This window comes from Cinclus cinclus, chromosome 27, assembly GCF_963662255.1.
Source record: "Cinclus cinclus chromosome 27, bCinCin1.1, whole genome shotgun sequence".
Classification (NCBI taxonomy): Eukaryota; Metazoa; Chordata; class Aves; order Passeriformes; family Cinclidae; genus Cinclus; species Cinclus cinclus.
Window position 1 is genome coordinate 2,946,918 of NC_085072.1, and position 20,705 is coordinate 2,967,622.

At 51.2% G+C, this 20,705-nt stretch overlaps 1 protein-coding gene across 7 annotated transcripts in view; it reads right to left on the bottom strand.

Annotated features, from left to right (window-relative positions):
• Nucleotides 1–3,692, bottom strand: part of NFASC (neurofascin) — a 53,687-nt gene extending 49,995 nt beyond the window's left edge. For 5 of the 7 annotated variants that reach the window (XM_062509677.1, XM_062509678.1, XM_062509676.1 and 2 more), the window contains exons 1-5: nucleotides 3,443–3,692; nucleotides 3,032–3,049; nucleotides 2,053–2,158; nucleotides 1,255–1,451; nucleotides 424–546 (exon numbers count right to left, since the gene is read on the bottom strand). In XM_062509677.1, coding sequence (XP_062365661.1) covers nucleotides 424–546; nucleotides 1,255–1,451; nucleotides 2,053–2,158; nucleotides 3,032–3,049; nucleotides 3,443–3,536 — 538 coding nt within the window. In that variant the 5' untranslated portion in view covers nucleotides 3,537–3,692. The remainder of the gene's footprint in view (nucleotides 1–423; nucleotides 547–1,254; nucleotides 1,452–2,052; nucleotides 2,159–3,031; nucleotides 3,050–3,442) is intronic. The other 2 variants (XM_062509673.1, XM_062509675.1) reach the window with 1 other exon arrangement.
• Between the last annotated feature and the right edge of the window lie 17,013 nt (nucleotides 3,693–20,705).

The window sequence follows — 20,705 nt, forward strand, 5'->3', positions numbered from 1 at the left end:
CTAACAGAAATTTCCCTAAATTAGCAGAAAGTGCCCTAAATTAGTGGTTATGACCCTAAACTGGCAGAAAGTGCTGTAAGTTAGCATAAAAAATCCTATCAAATCTACCTTAAGACAACGACTAGAAATAATCTTAAACTAGTAAAAACTACCCTAAACTAGCAGATAGCGCCCTAAATTAGCAGTAATTACCCTAAACTACCAGTAATGACCCTAAACTAACAGCTACAATCCTAAACTAGCAGAAATAACCCTAAACTTTCAGGCCCAGCCCTAAACTAAGAGAAACAACCCCAATCTGGCAGAACCAATCCCAAACCATCAACAACAACCCCACTCACATTTTAATTGTCATTTTAAACCCCCTAGGTGATGAAGCCGCCATTCCCAGAATTCCGGGTGGGAAAAGCGTTCCCGACTCACAGCTGCTCATCCAGAAGATGACGGGCTCGGGGAGGCCGGGTGGGGGATTGCACTGCAGGCTCAGCGGGGCCCCCTCATCCACCTCGATCACATCCACCTTCTCCTTGGGCCACAGCGGAGACTCTGCCACAGGAAGCGAAGGAAAGTGAGGAAAGGAGGGAAGGATTCCTGTGGAGGGATTCCCACTGGATCCGGCCTGGTTTCAGTGCAAAATTCGTCTGGGTAGCGCAAAACTGACTGGAATCCAAGCCCTTAAATCCATCCCCCAAAACCATCCCATAATAATAATAATAATAATAATAATAATAATAATAATAATAATAATAATGAAAATACCTAAAATGTCCCTCAATTCCATCCTCTTAAATCCATGACCTCACGTCCGTATTCAAATCCATCCCTGGAATCCACACCCTAAAATTCATCCCTCAATTCCATCCCTGGAATCCACACCCTAAAATTCATGCCCTGAAATCCATCCCCCAAAACCATCCAATAATAATAATAATAATAATAATAATAATGATGAAAATATCTAAAATGCCCTCAATTCCATCCCCGCAATTCCATCCTCCTAAATCCACGTCCTCACGTCCGTATTCAAATCCATCCCTGAAATCCACACCCTTAAATTCATATCCTCAAATCCATTCTCTCAAATCTATCCCGAGCAATTCCTGTCAGCTCCAGCCACAACCTCACTCTTTCCCTGTTTCCCGGCCACACCAGGACACACCTGGACACACCTGGACACTCCTGGAGCCATTCAAGCACTGGATATTTCCCCCCAAACCTCCCATGGACCTGTCCTGCTTCCCAGGAATCACTCACTGGAAACCTGGAGGTGGATTTTGCTGGAAAGGGCCGTTCCGAAGTCATTCCTCGCAAAGCACTGGTACTCGCCCTCGTAGTCATCGGGCCGGCCCCCGCTGTGGAAGTCAATGACCAAAGTCCCCGATCTCCTCCTCATGGACACCTTGGGATCCTTGGCCACATTGAAGAACTTCCCATTCCGTGTCCAGGAAAAGCTGGAATGGAAAGGAAAGCTGTGTGTGGAACCATTTCCCTGGGGTGGTTCTTATCTGTGATGTGCCTGGGATCCGTGGGATGGGATGGGATGGGATGGGATGGGATGGGATGGGATGGGATGGGATGGGATGGGATGGGATGGGATGGGATAATGGGATGGGATAATGGAATGGGATAATGGAATGGGATGGGATGGGATGGGATGGGATGGGATGGGATGGGATGGGATGGGATAATGGGATGGGATGGGATGGGATGGGATGGGATGGGATGGGATGGGATGGGATGGGATGGGATGGGATGGGATAATGGGATGGGATAATGGGATGGGATAATGGAATGGGATAATGGAATGGGATGGGATGGGATGGGATGGGATGGGATGGGATGGGATGGGATAATGGGATGGGATGGGATGGGATAATGGGATGGGATGGGATGGGATAATGGGATGGGATAATGGGATGGGATAATGGGATGGGATGGGATGGGATGGGATGGGATGGGATGGGATGGGATGGGATGGGATGGGATGGTGAACAGCTGGAGCTCCTCCAGAGCGCCAAGGGACAGGGAGATGAGGGCTGGAAATTCACTTACGTGGGAACGGGATTGCCTTTGGCTTCGCATTCGATGAAGATGTTATCCCTGGGATCCACAATGTAATCCTTGATGGATTGCTTGGTGATTGTGGGGGGCTGCGGCACTGCAAGGAAAAGAAAATCCCTGAGGAGCTGGGGGAGATCCCTCTGTGCCATCCCACAGCAATTCCTGCTGGGATCTCAGCTCCTTCCCCTGGCTGGGTGTGTGATTTGGAGGCTGAATCCTGAGGAAATTCCTGTGAATTCCCTGAATTCATCACCTTTCAGAGGATCACAGTGTCCACACTCCCTTTGGGTACCAAGAAACCTCAATTCCCTCTCCGTATCTTGGTCTCATTAGGGAATGTCCCAGTTCCAGCCTCCTGTTCCCACAGGGTAAATCCAATGGGAATTCATCCCGCATCTGCAGCTCCAAAGGGGCTGGGCCACAGATCCTGAGACATTCCTGGTACAAAGAAGAGGTTCCAACCCCCAGGATGGCCCCAGAGGAGCTCAGGCCTGGAATTTAGGAGGGCAGAGATGGAAAAAGGATCACAGGAACCCCATGGCCAGAATAGGATCCGGCCCTGATCTCCAAACTGCAGATCCCATCTCCTGGGATGAGGATCCAAGACTGTTTCTTCATTCCTTGAGATCCAGGGATGCTCTAGACTCAGCTGGAAGTGGGGCTGAGCCTGGCACAAGTGCCAGGAGGGGATTCCCACCCTTCTCCAAACCCAAACCCTGGAGGAACAACTTTTCCATGGCAAACACAGCCTGGCTCCTGCTCTGGGGACAGCGTGGAGAGCTGGGAGCTGATCCCAAGCTGCCCCAGCCTTTCCAGGCTTTTCCCAACCTGGATGGGCAGGAAAAGTGGCTCCAAAGGGGCCACGTCCTCCTTGTGCCACCACAGTCACCACCAGCCCCTGCTCAGGGGTCCCTCGTGCACTTTTAGGGACAAGGACACGGCCACCACCCGGAGGGAAGGGAACACTTACATTCACTCTGGATAACTGCTGTTATTCCCAAAGGGAAAGCATAGGGGGAAAAAGACAGGAGGTTAATTCAGGAGCAGCCCCGATCCCAGCTCAGCCAGAAAACAAATCCAGGGAGTTTTTACAGGCATTAGAAACCCTACACAAAAACCCTTTTCTTTCCAAATGTGAAGAAGAAACCCCAGATGTGGAGAAGAAAATCCAGCTGTGGAGAAGAAAATCCTGCTATGGAGGAGAAAACCCAAATTTGGAGAAGAAACCCCAAATGTGGAGGGGAAAATCCAAATGTGGAAGGGAAAACACAACTGTAGAGGAGAAAACCCACCTGGGATGTTCCCACCTTCATGCCACCTCCTCCCCATCCCAGCAAGGAATTTTTTGAGAGGAAGTGGAGAGGATAAATCCCAAACTTACAGTCCAGGGGCACCTCGATGGCACTGACGAGGTGCTGGAGGCAGAGGGCAAAGGCAATTCCGGCACAGGAGATCTGGGCTCTCCTTGGGATCATCTTGGAGCTTCCCTGGGTGGCCTCAGGATTTTGGGGTGTCCCCTGGGGTGGCACGTGCAGAGGGATCCTCAGCTGGAAAAAAAAAAAAAAAACAACCCCAAAGTCACATCACTGAGCCAATCCTGGTGTTTTCCCTTTGGAAACTTTGGGAACACGGTGTTTCCACGCAAAAAAAAAAAAAAAAAATGGTGGGAATGGTGCCCAGGATTTGGGGAACATGTGGAAACAGCTCTCCTGAGCCTGGGATCATCCTGCTGGAAGGATTTATGGAATTGTTTGGGCTCTGGACCAAGAGAAAATTCCTGGGAGCAGTGGGATCCAAATGGAGTCTGTGGCATTGAACAAAAAGGTGAATTTGCTGTTTAAAAAATTAATATTAATTTTATTTTATGCATTAAAAATATTGAGGAGTATCTGATCTCTCAGTGCATGGGGATGAGCTTGGGGGTCTGGACCCACCCTTGTTGTCCCAAAAATCATGGCATTGATCCAGAAGAATTCTGGGATTGGGAGATTTCCCAAGTGCTCTCCAAACAATCCCATTCCCAGCCAGGATCCAGAAGTTCCCTTTGCTGCTGCCAGATCCCATCCAAGCTCCCAGGATCCCATTTTCCACCCAGACACTTTTTGTCCCTCCGGTCACAAATACAGATCCCAAAAGGACAAAGAAAACTTTAAATCCATTTAAACTGGGATGTTTTAGGGGAGGGAGGCAGTGAGGGTTAAAAATTAAAAACTAGGAACAGTTTGGTCCTGAAAAGTGAGGAATTTTTTGTTTTCCTTGGATTTGAGGGTAGGAAAAGGCTGAGAGGGAAGGAGGAAGTTCCTGGCACAGATTCCTAGGGAATATTTGTAAATATAGGAATATAAAAGGGCTGAGCCCAAGCTCTGATGGCAAAGCACAGAATCCTGGAATGGTTTGGGTTGGGAAGGGAATTTAAAGCTCGTCCCAAGGGCAGGGACACTTTTCCCTATCCCAGGTTGCTCCATCCTGACATTGGACAACTCCAGGGATCCAAGGGCAGCATCTCTCAACAAATCCCTGTAAGCCCCACTGCAATGGGGCTGCAAAAATCCAGGAATATTGGGAAGAAATGAAATTCCAGGCAATTTCCAAGCTGTAAAAGTGGCATGGAATCTCTGACTTGAACCCATGAGCAGAATCCTGTGGGAATGTCCCGGCTGGATGATCCAGGATGATCCATAGGATTGCACAGAGCAGCACTGGCCGGGAATGGGGAAAACCACAGAGCGAATTCATCCCCTGGAAAATGCCAGGCTCCTCCAGGCTCCTCCAGGCTCCTCCAGGCTCCTCCAGGGCTCCTTTGTCCGGAGCAGATGTGGGCAGAGGGAACAATCCCTGGGAACAATTCCTGTGCGTGTAGGTGGGTCCTGGAGAACACAGCCCTGCATTGTCCCGGCTGCTCCCGTCGGGAACGGGGAATTCTCCCAACACAGAGGTTGGAGCTGCCACAGGGATCAGGGACATTCCGAGCTGGGGGTGCTGGAGCTGGGGGAATGGCAGGGGAGAAGCTTTTCCCAAGAATCAGCATTTTCCCAATGTTTTTTTCCTGCATAGAAATGATCTGACACTAGCCCAAAAAAGCAGAAAAAATCCTGCAGCCTCATCCCTACATCCCAAAGGGAAGGATAGTGTGCATTACAACAGGATAGCCCTCTGAATACTGGAATTTTTAGTTGGAAAAACACCACACCGTGGATTAATTAGGATGAGTGAGATTGGTTTGGGAGGAACAAGGAAAGGAAGTGAGGGGAAAAATAGGGATTGAAAAGGGAAAATCCAGGCGGTAAAGGAAAAAGCTTGGTGCCACCGAGGACCCTTCCTGTGTCTCCTCACTGGACACTGGGGCTGCTCCAGCACCATTTTCCCAGGAATCCCAACAGAAAATCCCAAAGAATCTGTGGGGTGGTGACTCAGGGACACTCCGGTCCCCTTGTCCTGTTCCTGATGGAACGGCAAATCCTATCCCAGCAAATCCCATCCCAGCAAATCCCATCCCAGCCCCCCTGGCAGCCCAGAACAGGTGACACTGTGCCACTGTCACCTCCTTTCCAGGGCCATCCATCCCACGCTGCTCCCAGAAAACCCACGGAGCTGGTGGCACATAGGGACACGGGCACTGCCTGTCCTCAGAGTGTCCCCGGGTCACTCCCCCCTGGTGGCATCTGGTCCTGGGATCAGCTGAGCCTTAATCAGGTGGAAAACCAGCTCTGGGATGAATCCGGAGCCTCTGGAAAAGATTCCTGGCTCCCACCTCCACTCCTGCTGCCAGGCACAACCCCAGAGGAGATTCTGGACCCGGGTTCAGAGCAGCCTGAGCCTCGCCAAGGATGGGAATGTTTGGACAGGCTGTGGGATTTTTGGGATCCCCAGGAGTCCCGTCCCACTTGGGATATTCCGTGATTTTGTGAATAAAATGATGGATGTAACACTCAGAGAGAGGAAAACTCCACATTTCTCCATTCACACGGGGCTGGGAGAAGGTTTGGCTGGAATTCCCTGCTGGACACAGCCCACAGCTTGTCCATGCCTGGGATGTCTGTTCCCATGGGAAAATCCACTCCGGGAACTTGGGACACTTGGAATTCCTCTCCTGTAGAACTCTTGGACACAGGAACAGCAGATCCTGATGCCCTTGGAGCCCAGACCTGGCTCTCCCTCCTGCCAAGGCCATCAGGCATGGCTGATCCCAATGGGAACCAACTGATCCCAATTGGAACTGGCTGATCCCAATGGGAACCGACTGATCCCAATGGGAACTGACTGATCCCAATGGGAACTGACTGATCCCAGTGGGAACTGGCTGATCCCAGTGGGAACTGATTGATCCCAATGGGAACTGAATAATCCCAATAGGAACTGACTGATCCCAGTGGGAGCTGATTAATCCCAATAGGAACTGACTGATCCCAATAGGAACCAACTGATCCCAGTGGGAACTGGCTGATCCCAATGGGAACTGATTGATCCCAATGGGATTTGACTGATCCCAATGGGAACCGACTGATCCCAATGGGAACTGACTGATCCCAATGGGAATTGATTAATCCCAAGAGGAACTGATTGATCCCAATGGGAATTGATTGATCCCAATGGGAACTGATTAATCCCAAGAGGAACTGACTGATCCCAAGAGGAACTGACTGATCCCAGTGGGAACTGATTGATCCCAGTGAGAATTGATTGATCCCAATGGGAACTGATTGATCCCAATGGGAACTGATTAATCCCAATGGGAACTGACTGATCCCAGTGGGAACTGACCTGGCCTTGGACACTTCCATGGAAGTTCATTCCCTAAAAACCCAGCTGGTGACCCAAAGTTGATGCTCCATGTGTGCCCATCATTCCTGGCAGGTGATCCCATTCCCGCTTCTTTTCCTAGGAATTGTGCCAGCCCTCAAGGACATTTTCCACGGGAATGTGACAAAATCCCAAATTTATTCAGTCCCCAGAGTTGGGAATGAGGAGGGCAACACCTTTCCCTGCTATTTCCCACCATTCCCTGCTTTTTCTCACTGTTCCCTGCTTTTTCTCATCATTCCCTGGCATTTCTCACAACTTTTCCTGTCACTCTCCATGGAATTGTCACCCTTTGTCACTCAATCATCAAATCCTGGTGTCACCACCTCTCCATCTGCCGCCGGAGCTGCCTCTGGAATGGGAATAAATTAACTGGGAGAAGCTTTCGGCTCCGGGATAATGAAGTTGGCACAAGCCCAGCTCAGGAGGGAGCCCAGGGATGCTGTGGTTAAAAATTCCATAAAAATAAAAGGGATTTTTGGGGAATTAAAAGGCTGGGTTGGAATTTAAGTTTTCCTTGGAAAATATCAAAGGATGGGGGGATGGATTGAGCCCGGGATGAATGAAGTGAGGATTTTTAGCCTACAAAACTTTTCCAAAATCCCTGGAAAAGGTGGAATCCGTGTCCTGCAAATCCTTGGAAACACAAATCTCCCCTTGCTGACACCACTGGAAGTGGGAGGGAAAATCCACAGGAAAATCACGGAGTTTGAAGTCAAGGAAAAAAACAAAGGAAAGGGAAATTGCAGTATTTAACTCCTCCCACCTCATCTCCAATCCACCAAAGTTTTCTGCTGGGAATATTCAATGGAAAAAGCATGAAAATCCATTAAAACCCTGGAGCTGAGGGAAACAAAGAACAGGAATTGGGAATGAGGGTTGGATCAGCAAATTAATGGAATTCTTCACATTGGAATTGGAGCTGGAATCCAACTTCAGTAAAATACCAAGAAGGTTTTCTATAAAAAAATTCAGGAGAGGAGGAAGAATCCCACCTCTGGCACAGCTCGGGCACAGGATCCTGGCATGAACTGTCCCCCCCAAAAAAAACATGCCAAGTTTCCCTTCCCAACATTTCCCTGCCTTTCCCGGGATAATGTGGGATTGCAGAGCATGTCCTGCCTTGGCTGAGGTGATGTGGAAATTTGGGAATCTCCCTCACGTGGCTTTGGGAAGGATTTCTCTCCCTTTTTCCAAGCTCAAGACAGAACAGGTGCTCAGAGCATGGAAAAAGCAGAATTTTCTTGTGGGAGGGATGAATCCCACAAGATCCAGGCACAAAACCCCTTTAGGATGTCAGGGAATCCCACAAAAAGCTCAGAGCGGGATGATCTGGAGCATCCCTGCAGGATGCCAAAACCCTTTTTGGGATTTTCCCATTTTTCCAACCTTTTTCCTGTCGTTCTCCCGGATCCCTCGGGATCGCATCCCTCATTTGTGGCCATGGAAACGCCAATTTGTGCGGGGAAAGGGGAGGAATCTGGAAAATTATTCATGAGGAATGAGGGAGAACTCGGAGCTGAACCTCTGGAAGCTGCTCCTGCCTGGAGCAGGCCCTTCCTCAGCGTTCCCATCGGAAAAACACTCCCCATTTATTATTAAAAAGGGAAAATATTTCTCTCCTTTTTTTGCTGTTGTTGAGCTTAATTAGGAGGAAAATCTTCCTGGAGGGATCCTTGGTGATCCCAACTCTGCTCCCAACCCCTTTCCTGCTCCTGTGGTTCAGCTTTTCCAGAGCCTCTGGGGTCAGAGCATCAGAGCAGGTGATTTCATGGAAGCAGAGCAGGCAAAGCCTGGCTTTAAACATTCATGGAATTGTCCCGTTCCCAGGAGGAGGATGGGGCTAATTCCCTGCTCCAGAGGGAATTCTGCTCCATCAGCTCTGAAATCCCAGAGGATTTCCAAACCTCCTGCCTTGTGCTTCCCACTGCTCCATTCCTGGAATTACCCCCATCCCACAAACCCCAAAAATCCCAAAAATCCCACTTCTCTCAGCTGCAGCTCCAAACTCCTGGAGGCTGCAGGGAACTCCAAACCTTCTCCCGTGTGCATCCCTCTGGAATGAGCCCAAACCATGCCAGGGCAGATCCCACAGTCTCCAAGGATTTGATGAATTCCTCCTACTCCAAGGGCAGGGAGTCACCTCCCTTTCCCTCTCCCATGGCCAGCACAGTTTTCCCTTTCCAGAGCTCGGGTTTTGAAGTCATCTCTCTCTCTATCCCAAACTCAAATCCAAGGATTTTCAGGAAATCTCCTCCTCCTCACAGGTTATTCCAAGCACAAGGAGCCACTTCCCTTTCCCACTCCCAGTTTTCCCTCTCCAGAGCTCAGGTCGAGGTTCTCCCTCTCTTTATCCCAAATAAAAAGTGCCTCAAATCCAAGGATTTATGGAAAAATCTCTGCCACCTCCTCACACGTTATTCCAAGGGCAGGGAGACACTTCCCTTTCCCTCTCCCATTTCCCCCCCCCTCCAAAGATCAGACAGAGCTTCTCCCTCTCTTTATCCCAAACGCAATTTTCCACATCCCAAAGGATGCCCCCACATCCCAAAAATTCCACCTTTCCCCCCTAAGATTTTCCGCATCCCTGAAAATTATGCCCTGACTACCCCACATCCCAAAAATTCCCCTTTTCCCTAAGATTTTCCACATCCCAGGATGGACACTCTGAGCTCCCCACATCCCAAAAAAATCCCCATTTCCCTCTCCTGTGCTCCCCACAGACAGCCGAGTTATCCCAACCCCTCCATCCCAGAGAAGCGCCTAGGCTCCACAGCCCTGATCCATAATTCCTATTTTCTCCATCTTTCCCTTCTTTCTCCCTTTTCCCGCTTTTCCCGCGGGAACAATGGAGCCGTGGCACCGGACACTGCCCACTCTGTGCCCTCCCTGTGCCCGAGTGCCAGCCTGGGCCTGTCCCCGTGTCCCCAAGGAGGGGGTGACAACGTTTTGTTCTCAGATGCAGCTTCCTTTTGTTCCCGACCCTGTGGAAAAGCTGAGCAGAGACATCCCCACCACTGAGAATTCCCAGTCAGGAATTTTTGATTATTCCACCGATATTCCAGCTTGGAATTATTGGGTTTTTTCGCCTCTGTAGCAGTGGCGGCTACAGTTTCACAGCAAGAAAATTCCAGAGGAATTAGGGATGGGGAAGGTCACAGGGATCCGCATTTCCCAACCCCCTGCACCCTCGTTGCTCATCCTGGGATTTTCCAGCTGGGAAAGAGCCAAACCCAGCCAGGGAAAAGAGGGAATTTAACTGAAAATAAAATTTAAAATCTGCGCTGAGTATCCCAGCTCCAGCAGAAACTCGGGAACAGATGGGGGAAGGAAGGACAGGGAGAAGAATCTTTGTTGGGATAATTGCTGGAATAGAGGTGGCCGGGATTTCCCTGGAGAGCGGTGCAGGAACTTCAGGAAAGACTTCCCAGAGAATAAAAGAGGGAATTTCCCAGCGAAGGACTAATCAGGCAGGCCCAGCAGCAATAAACCCGACTTAAAAACAAAGATCCGCTTTGTAGCTTTAAATGAGGAATCGCCCAATCCCATCCACGGCTTCATTAGCATCTCATTAATATACAATTTCCATTTTCTTGATTAAACGGTTGGGAGTAGGGATGGCTGGGAGGAGGAGGTGTCCTGGTGCCAGCTCCGAGTCCTGGGGACACCTTTTGGAGCGAGAATTCCAATTTTCCTGCTTCCCAAAGTGTCCTCCAAGGATTCACCTTTTTCCTGGCCCGGCTGTATCCAAACCCTGATATTTGGGAGTGAGCACAGCAACATTCCCTGTTTTCCAGCTCCCGCATCCCAAGATGGAATTAACGTCGTGCCAAGAGGAATTTTGTTATCTCCACCACCAAAATTCCTTCAGCAGCGATTCTGAGAACTTGGAGCTTCCAGGAGCCGCTCCCGAGGTTTTTGGTGATTCCCCGAATCCCATCCCAGATCCCTCTATCTCCAGGATCTCCCAAATCCTCCCTCCCCCACCACAAACCCCTTCTGGTTCTACTTTGAGCCTCATTAAACCCTCGGGAGCCACCGGGAAAATTCCAGCCTGGCTGATCCTGGATTTTCTGGGATTGGGCGATGCCCACCGGACACAGCAGAGAGATTTCCAACAGCTGGAAAATTGGGATGGGGTCAGGAGGGAGAACGATGGGACAGCGAGAGGAGCAGAACTCGGGATTTGAAACCATCAAACCCCATCCCTGCCGGTGGATTTGTTCCTTTTCCTGGTTTTCCCTGGATCTGCTGGAATTAAAAGCTTCTCTAATCTCTTGGAGAGGGAACATGAAAGAGAGACAGGATCTGAGCGAGGCCGAGCCAGTTTGGATTTTATTCCCTGAAGCAGCTCCCGGGATGTTCTATTGGAATACCAAAAGAAAAATGGGATTTGGAGAGGATCTGCTCCCACCCTGGGGGTTCTGGCCATTCTATAATTTCCGAGGGAGCAGAGGAGGAGGAGGGAACAGCAGCATTTCCAAGGGTGGCCACGGTGGCACCTCCCAGGTCACTCTGCCCAGTGTTGGACTGGTCCTTCACAAGGGTTTTGGGATTTCCCAGTTCCCAGAGCCAGGAAATCCTGTCCGGAGAAGCCTCAGCTTCCCGATTTCCTGGGTTTGGCTCCGGCTCTGTGGGACTGGAGCTGCAGTGGCCCTGGGACATCTCCTGGTGGTGTCCCCAGGATCTTCCCTGGAGAGTGCAGATGTCCCCAGGAATTTCCCTAGACCCTGGAGACATCCCCAGGAATTTCTCCCAAATTTCAAGATGTCCCCAGAAATTTCTCCTGGGGGGGAATAAGGGGAAGAACGAGGGGAAATAAAGGGAGGAATAAAGGGGAATAAAGGGAAGAATCTTCCTGATGAACAGTCAAGGCTGAATCCCAAAATCCCTCCGTAAATCCCAATTAAAACTTCAGAAATCCCAATTATCATTTCAGTGCAGCTTGAACTTCCCACTCCTTCTCTTCCAGCATTCCCAGCTATTCCCGCATTCCCATTCCATCTTTCCCTGCTTAATACATCCCACTCCCTGGCTCCCAGGGGAACACTTTGGATCCTTTTCTCCCAAAAAGCCGCTGAGATGAGCTTTAGGGATGAGATTCCAAGGATGTGGCTGGAAGAGCCAGATGAATCCCACTGGATCAGAGGGCTCAGCTCCATCTCAGAGTACCATTCCCACTGTTCCCTCTCCTCCAGTGGAGCACGGGGCTAAAATTATCCCTGAGCAGCTCAAATCCCAAATCCTGGCGCTTTTTTTATGGCCTCTGGAGCCCTATCCCAAGGGCAACTCTGGCTGTGGCTCAAATCGGGAGCAGAAATAGCAGGAGGGTGGCACGGATCACTCCAGGGTGGCACGGTTTGGGATTGGCACATCCCGAATTGGCACATCCACCTGCACGGGGTCAGAGCTGGGGGATCCCCTGGGAACGGCCATTCCAAAGCCTCTCCTGGCTAAAATTCCCAAAGCACCTCCCTTAGTGGGAAAGGGATCCCCAAGCTTCCCAAAGCACCTCCATGGCTTCTCCTGGCTCAGATTTAGTGGGAAAAGGATCCCAAAGTCTCCCAAACCCACTCTGCATCGTCTCCTGGATCAGGTTTACAGGAAAGGGGATCCCAAAGTCTCCCAAAGCCCCTCCTTTAATGAAAAGGGGATCCCAAAATCTCCTAAATCTCCTCCACAGCCTCTCCTGGCTCAGGTTTGCAGGGAACGGGATCCCAAAGCCTCCCAAACCCCACAATGTCCATCCCATTGCAGATATAATTGTGCCATCTGCCCTCCCACATCCCAGCAGCTGTTCGGGATCAATCCCAACCATCCCAACCCCCTTTCCACCAGACAATAGGGCAGGAACTTCTTTTCCCTTGAGAAAGAGGATTTTGTTTTGTTTCCTGGGGGATTTCATCCCTGGATGCTCCTGGATATATCCCTGATTTTCACCTTGCTCTGGTTTGGAGGAGGAATTCTGAGAACCACCCGTGGATGGGAATTTCTAGGAAATGCCCATTCCCCCCTCAATCCCAAATCCGGGATTAGGGTCAAAATCCTGACAGGAACACTTAGAAAACCCCAAATCCCTCCCAGCTCAGCCATGCCGCTCCCAGGAATGATTCCCACACCCATCCCAACCCCAGGCCTGTCCAAAAAGGCTGGAAAAGGGAGACAAAGGAGCCTGAATCTCTGGAATCAAACATTTGGGAGCAGCCTGCTGTCCTGGGCCGGGGCCAGCTCAGCCTCACAGCTGTCACCGGGGCCAGCACGATTCAGACGAGGTCAACCAAAAATCCCCAGGCTGGTCCCAGCTGCTGGGATGGCCGGGAATAAATCCCTGGGGAGAGCTGGCAGCTGGATCCCGGAGCTGTCAGCAGGAAATGGCAGCCTGGGATGAGCAGAATCAGATTTTGAAGGACATTCAGGGAAAATCCGCCCTCTAAAATGTGCGGGTCTGGTGTTGGATGTAAAAAACCACGTGGATGAGTTCAGCTGCATTCCAGCTTTTCTGGGAATGAAGGGGGAGTGCTGAGTTTTCACAGGAAGTTTGGGGCTTTAAATATTTTATGTTAGAATTGAAGTTTTCTGAATACAGGGGAAGAAGGAAATGGGGTTATCAATTTCTTGAGTGGGTTTGAGGTGGAATTGAGCAATCAGGGAAGGTTTGGGTTGGGAGGGAGATGAAAAACCCCCCCAGTGCCACCACAGGGACACCTCCCATGATCCCAGGTGGGTACAACCTGGCCTGGGACAGTCCAAGCCATGGATTCTCTGGGAATTCCCAGAAACCCCAGGGCCTCCCCACCCTCACAAGGAAGAATTCTTCCCAATACCCCACCCAATTTCTCCCCTTTTTCAGCCTGAACCCATGTCCTTGTCACATCACCCAAATTCCTGCTGCAGATTCCCTTTTCCTTCCTTGTAACCTCTTCACATCCTGAGATTTCCACACAAATTGAACCCCAGAGTTTCCACACAGATCAGATCCTGAGGTTTCCACATAAATCAGATCCCAAGGTTTCCACACAAATTGAACCCCAAAGTTTCCACACAAATCAGATCATGAGGTTTCCACATAAATCAGATCCCGAGGTTTCCACACAAATCAGATCCCGAGGTTTCCACACAAATAAGATCCTGAGGTTTCCACACAAATCACATCCCGAGGTTTCCACACAAATCACATCCCGAGGTTTCCACACAAATCACATCCTGAGATTTCCACACAAACTGAATCCTAAGGTCTCCACATAAATCCAATCCCGATATCCCCACACAAACCAAATCCCGATATCCTCACACATTCCCTCCTCCAGTCCAACCATTCCCAACACCCTCAGCCTGTCGGAATTGTCACCAGAGGAGATCCCTGGCTGCCCTGGCACGTGCGGGTGGCACAAAGCCCCGTCCTGTCCCTCCCCTCCTCCTGCTCCCAGCTGGGATGGCCTCAACCCCATCCCAAGGGAGATCCCAACAAGGAGCCTTTGTGGCCGGGTCTGCTGGGAATGTCAAAGCCAGATTTCAGGAATGTGACAGCACCGAGGTGACAGCAGGACGGGAGCTTCTCCTGGGCCCTGCACTCCATCGGCTCACAGAGGGGCCTTTATCCCGCACGGAGCGGGAACGGGAGCGATTCCGACCCCAGAGATGGGGCTGTGTCCATAAATCCAGAGTGGCTGGGGGTGTTACCATCCTGGAGAGCTGAGGGAAAGGAAGAAAGGGGGGGAAATGGAAAAGCTGGAGCAGAAGTCATCCAACAACACAGAAAATGAGGGAAATGAGGTTGGAAAGGAATTCCCTCCAGGGCAGGAGAAAATCCAGACCTCCCTGACAAGATCTGACAAAGATTGTAAGGGAATCCCACACCTGGATGGATCCTGGTGGGTTTAAAATCCAAGGGAATATTTTGGGAGAAAATAAAACCCAAGGGAAGAGCCTGAGGGATTGGAAAGAGCCTGAAGGATTGGGTCATCTTCACCCAGGGGAAAAGGGAAGGCTGGGATTCTTTCCCTGCCACAAATTGGGGGGAATATCCAATAAAAACTGCTCCTACAAGGATGGGCAGCTGAGCTTTTTCCAGGAACAGAAAAACCCCCAAAGGCACACGAAGAGGAAGTGGATGTTGCTCCTTTCTCCCAAAAATCCGGGAGGGAGCCACATCCAATTCCAGCTGGAATTATCTCAGGAGGTCACCACCATCGGGAGCAGGATCTGCCCTAAGCTCAGCCCGGCTGAGCCAGGCTTTCCCCAGATGGGATTTAAAATCTGGCCTAAATTGTGGAGCCCATCCAAATTCCAGCATTGAAACCACGCTGGAGATGGAAAAGGAGGAATTTCCACATTCTCTGCATTCTGCTGTTCCAGTGTATCCCTGTTTTCCCTTTTTATCCTGGATTCGAGTGGGAAGAGGGAGATGGGAACTCAGGGAATAACGTGGAGTTCCCAAATCCCCAGGAGGGGCTTCAGCACCCTGGAGAGCGGCCGGATCCAAGAGGATCCTTTTCCCCCCCAAGGACATTCTTGACTTCGGCATTCCCAGGTTTTCCAGAGAATCTGTGGCTGCCGCGTCCCTGGAAGTGTCCAAGGCCAGCGTGGAGCAATCTGGGATAGGGGAAGTTTTCCCTGCCCGTGGAATGGGATGAGCTTTAATTTTCCAACCCAAATTAATCCATGATTCTGCAGCTCTTTGAACTCGGGGATACTTGGGATAACCAGGAAAAGGGAAAAATTCGGAGGGGGAAAAGGGAATTTTGGTGCATTTTCTACTGATCCAAGAAGAGCCTTCATGTCCTCCCAGCTCCCACTGGAGCTGCCAGCCTGGCCTAGCCATGCCAGGAGATTTCAGGAGGAATTTGGGATTCAGGCTGACAGAGCTGCGGGATCAGATTCCGACCGTCCCTGGGAAAATGAGCAAAATTCCGCTGCCAAGGAGGCAAAAAGCGACGGAAAAACCTGCCAGGAATTCCAATGAACCTCCGGCTTCACCTTGCACCAACCCCGGGGGTTGTGCTCCTGTTTTCCCACTCCCTGTGAGGATCCAGGTTTGTTTGCAGAGGTGGGAAAGGAGCATCCTGGGATTTCTCCAGGACAGGAATTTATCAGCTCTTCCCAAATCTGGATTGCTCAAAGCTCCCTGTTTCCTTTGGGTGCTCCTCCCGTAAACTGGGAATGCACCAGCCCCCTGCTTTGGGCTAGCAGGCAGAGGAATGCCAAGGAAAAAAAAATTCCTGAATTCTCCTTTAGAGGGAAAATTTCCATTATTCCCTCTCTCCTGTGCCCTTTGGATGCTCCCTCCCAGCTGCATCCCTGAGAAAAACAGGGCTGGATCTCAAAACACCAGGATGAGATCCGAAGGAACCTAAGGAGGCATTGTCAGGAATTTCTGCCCAGCCGAACTCATCCCTGGTTTTTTTCCGTGGATAATCCCACTCCTCCGATCTCATTAAGTGGGAATGGTGATCCTGATAAGCCGAGGGATAAATCCTTCTCTTTTTTAATCTGTAATAACCCAGCCCACTTTCTTTCATCTTGGGATTAAAGGAAAATGGAAAAGGGAGGGGGGATGGGGGTTATGGAACATTTAAACTTCCATCAAGTTCATTCCGAGCTGGAATTCCCTGGAATCACGCAATAATTATCCTGGATAGCCTAGAAAGGTACAAAGGGGTTTTTGGGAAGGGGGGGGGGGGGGGGGAAGAAATGGAAAAGCTGGAGCAGAAATCATCAAACAACATGGAAAATGAGGGAAATGAGGTTGGAAAGGAATTTCCCCCAGGGCAGGAAGAAATCCAGACCTCCCTGAGAAGAACTGACAAAGATTTTAAGGAATCCAACACCTGGATACATCCTGGTGGGTTTTAGGAATACTTTGGGAAGAGCAAACAAAACCCAAGGAATGAAGGGAAGTGCCAGAGGTTTTTTTCCATGTTTTTTTAAGAGTCTTCTCACAGGTTTTGCTATTTAAATTCAAAGAAAAACTGATTATTTTTTTTTTCTGTGAAGAGCTGATTTTCTCAATGGGTTTGAATCATCCCAATTCAGCTGTTTTTATTCCACCTAAAAAGTGTGGCAAACAGGGAATTCCACAGCTCCCAGAAAGCAAAGGACTGAAGGAATTCTGCCTGAACTTCCAGGTTTTTCTCCCTGTAAATGAAATCCTGCTGGGATTTGGAAGGTTGGTGCTGCCCAGACAAGTAAATTACAGCCCCACAGAAAATCCACTCCCACATGGAAAACAAATCCTGAAATTCCTGCCGAACGCTCCTAGATAAAATCAGAACCTCAGGAACATCCTGGGAATGTGGCTGCTCTGTTTTCCCAGGTTTCTCAAACATATCTCAAACTTTTTCCTTGGAGATTCCTCCTTCCCTGAGAAGGGGCAGGATGGAGCCAAAAAATTCCAAAGCTTCCAGTTCCCTTTCCAAGCTCCACCTGCCCAGGTGAGCTCTACTGGTCTTTATCCAGGGAATATTTCCTAGGAACATCCCAGAACTGCCCCATTCCTGTTAATTTCTGCATTTCTGGATAAAACTCATCTTTATCCAGGGAATATTTCCTTGGAATATCCCAGAACTGCCACATTTCTGTATTTCTGGGTAAGACTGGTCTTTATCCAGGGAATATTTCCTTGGAAAACCCCAGAACTTCCCTGTTTTTCTCAGCTGAGCAGGTGTCAGGGACAGAGGGAGGATCCAATCCAAGGCCATGATCCCTATGGATAATTCCTTTTCCCAAGGCCACCCCACCTGGGATGGAGCACTGGGATTAAGAATGGTTCCAGTGGGAAGTGAAACTTCCTTAAATCCATTTATTCCCCCTTTTCCCAGCAAAGGTAGCACCAACAAAGATCCCTTCTCCTCCTGCCCGTGTCCATCCCTTTCCTCACAATCTCAGCAATCTCCAAGAGTTTCCTGGGATGGCATTCCCAGCTTCCCATCCCCATTCCCATTCCCATCCCTATTCCCAGCTTCCCATCCCCATTCCCAGCTTCCCATCCCCATTCCCAGCTTCCCATCCCCATTCCCATTCCCATCCCCATTCCCAGCTTCCCATTCCCATTCCCATTCCCATTCCCATTGCCATTCCCATTCCCATTGCCATTCCCAGCTTCCCATCCCCATTCCCATTCCCAACTTCCCATTCCCATTCCCATTGCCATTCCCAGCTTCCCATCCCCATTCCCATTCCCAACTTCCCATTCCCATTCCCAACTTCCCATTCCCATCCCCATTCCCATTCCCAGCCCCTTCCCTACTCATCCTTGAGATCTGAAGGTACAACACCTCTACACCCAGGAGTATCCCATGAGTATCCTACTCAGAATATCCCAATTACTTGCCAGGTGGAAAAAGTGAGGGGAAAAAAAATTCCTCATTTTGCCCATTATTATTCAATATTTTTGCCCATTTTTGGGACTCTTTGTGGTGGAGTTTTTCTAGAGGATTTTGGAGGATTTTATCCTCCCCAAAAACCCCGGAGAGAATGAGAGGAAAACAAATCTTCAGCAATTAATTTGGAAAATTTGGGATGTTCTCTATTTAATCATCAGCTGGGAGAAGGGATGATTGGATTGGGCTGGGTTTAAACCAAATCCCTCGGGATGAGGATGAGGACGGAGCTTTGTTAAACCCAGGATTAACACAAAGCCAGGCCCAGGTCCCAACTCCTGTAAACAAAGTCACTTATCCAAACGAACAACTTCTCCCTGTCAGCCGAGTGCTTTTCCATGCATTATTTATGTTGGATTCACGTTACAACCACACACACAAAAAAAAAAATAAATAAAAATTAAAAAGGAAAAAGCAGCAAAGGCCCAGCCCGGAACTGGGAAACGGCAAAATTAAAAATAGAAATCAAGCAGAAAATGCTAAATTTGAGTTTTCTTTCAGGAGAGAAAGCAAAGTTTTCTTGGAACAAAGCAGCCCCTTGGTGTCTGCCAAAGAGGGGGAGGTTTTCCAGGAGCACGGGCGGAAGGAAAGTAGTCAGAATCCCTGGAAAAGTCACAGGATTCCTGCTTTTGTCCTCGGCAGCTGCCAGGACCACCCCGGAAACACCACAGCGCCACAGGATGCATCTTAAAGCAGCCGGGCCTGTGCTGGGCATGTCAGAATTCCAGCTTTTCCCGCAATTCCCGCAATTCCCGCATCCCCCCGGCCCTAGGCACTGCCCTCTGCTGGGACCCAGCCGGGAACACGCCGGGGTGACTTTGGGGAGTGTTCCAGAGCCATCCCAAAGACCTGACCTTGAGGAAAAACCCACAGGCAGCATTCCAAAGGGAAAAGCAAAACCCCAAATCCAAGCGGGATGCACCGGCCATTCCCAGTTTTAGCAGAGACGGGATTTTCAGGACAAAACTTCCTTTTTCCTACCCAAAATTCTTCTCGGTGCCACTCCTGGAGCCCTCCCCGGAATGGAATGTGAGGCTTCACGGCTCCCTGTCCTCCAAGGAGCAGCTGAGGCCGTGGAAAAGGGAGGACCCCGTTGCATCCCTGCTCCGTTCCTGCTCTGTCCCTGCTCCGTCCCTGCTCCCATCCCTGATCCATCCCTGCTCCCATCCCAGCTCTATCCCAGCTCCATCCCTGCTCCGTCCCTGCTCCATCCCTGCTCCCATCCCAGCTCCATCCCTGCTCCCATCCCAGCTCCATCCCTGCTCCCATCCCAGCTCCCGTCCCTGCTCCCATCTCAGCTCCATCCCTGCTCCCATCCCTGCTCCCGTCCCTGCTCCCATCTCAGCTCCATCCCTGCTCCCATCCCAGCTCCATCCCTGCTCCCATCCCAGCTCTATCCCTGCTTCCATCCCTGCTCCCATCCCTGATCCATCCCTGCTCTATCCCAGCTCCATCCCTGCTTCCATCCCCGCTCCATCCCAACATTCCCTCTCTCCCAGGCCCCAGCGCTCCCACGGCCTCCTCGCCCTCCTCAGCCTCATTCCCGAGCTTTTGACGGCGATGGGAGCAGCGGGAGCGCCGGTGGAGCCGGGATCCCAATGATTCAGCACTTTCCCCGCTGTTCCCGAACGGAGATCGATCCCCGGGAGCGGCTGCGGGAGGATGCGGATCCCGCACCCGCCACTCACCGCTCGCCGCCGGGGCCCGGCGCTTCCCAGCGCCGCATCCCAAGCCAGGAGCGTTTTTCCCCGATGGATTTTTCCGGCCCAGGATGTTCTTCCGGAGGGAAGGAGCGAGGCGCGTTCCCCCGCAGAGCGACCGCCTCTCCCCGCGAGCTTTCGGCGCCCCAAAGTTGCGCTGTCACCCCCCAAGGTCCCCACCCGGGCTGCGCTCCTCGTGCCCCCGCACTGCCACCGCGGGATTTTGTCACACGCAGGGACGCGAAGCCGTGACGTAAGAACCAAAATCACATCACATGCACCTGCTCCCCCTTCCCGGGGTCCTGACAGCAAAACCCGGGAGATTTTGGGGGTCACCGAACACCTTTAGGACCCCAAATCCGCGCTGAGGATTCGCGGATTCCCCCCCCACCCCCCCTCCGTTCAGTGCGCAGCCCCGAGCATCCCCCGGGAGCCTCCCGCATCCCGGTGCGTCCCGATCCCGGTTTGTCCTTACCCTGGGGTTGAGGTGGCCGCAGCTGGGGCTGGGTGCGGGCTCGGTGCGGGCTCGGTGCGGGCTCGGTGCGCCGCACTGCGCGCTCCCGGGCGCGGCCGCGCCGCACTGCGCGCTCCCGAGCGGGCGGAGAGCGAGCGCGTCCCGGCAGCGGCAGCAGCAGGAGCAGGAGGAGGAGGAGGAGGCAGGGAAGGGAGGGAGGAAGGCACGGGCTGGAGGGGAGGGGGCTGAGCAGGGGGAGGAGCTCATTAGCGGCGTCCTTAATGAGCAGCCGCAGGCGCTCAGCGCGTGGCT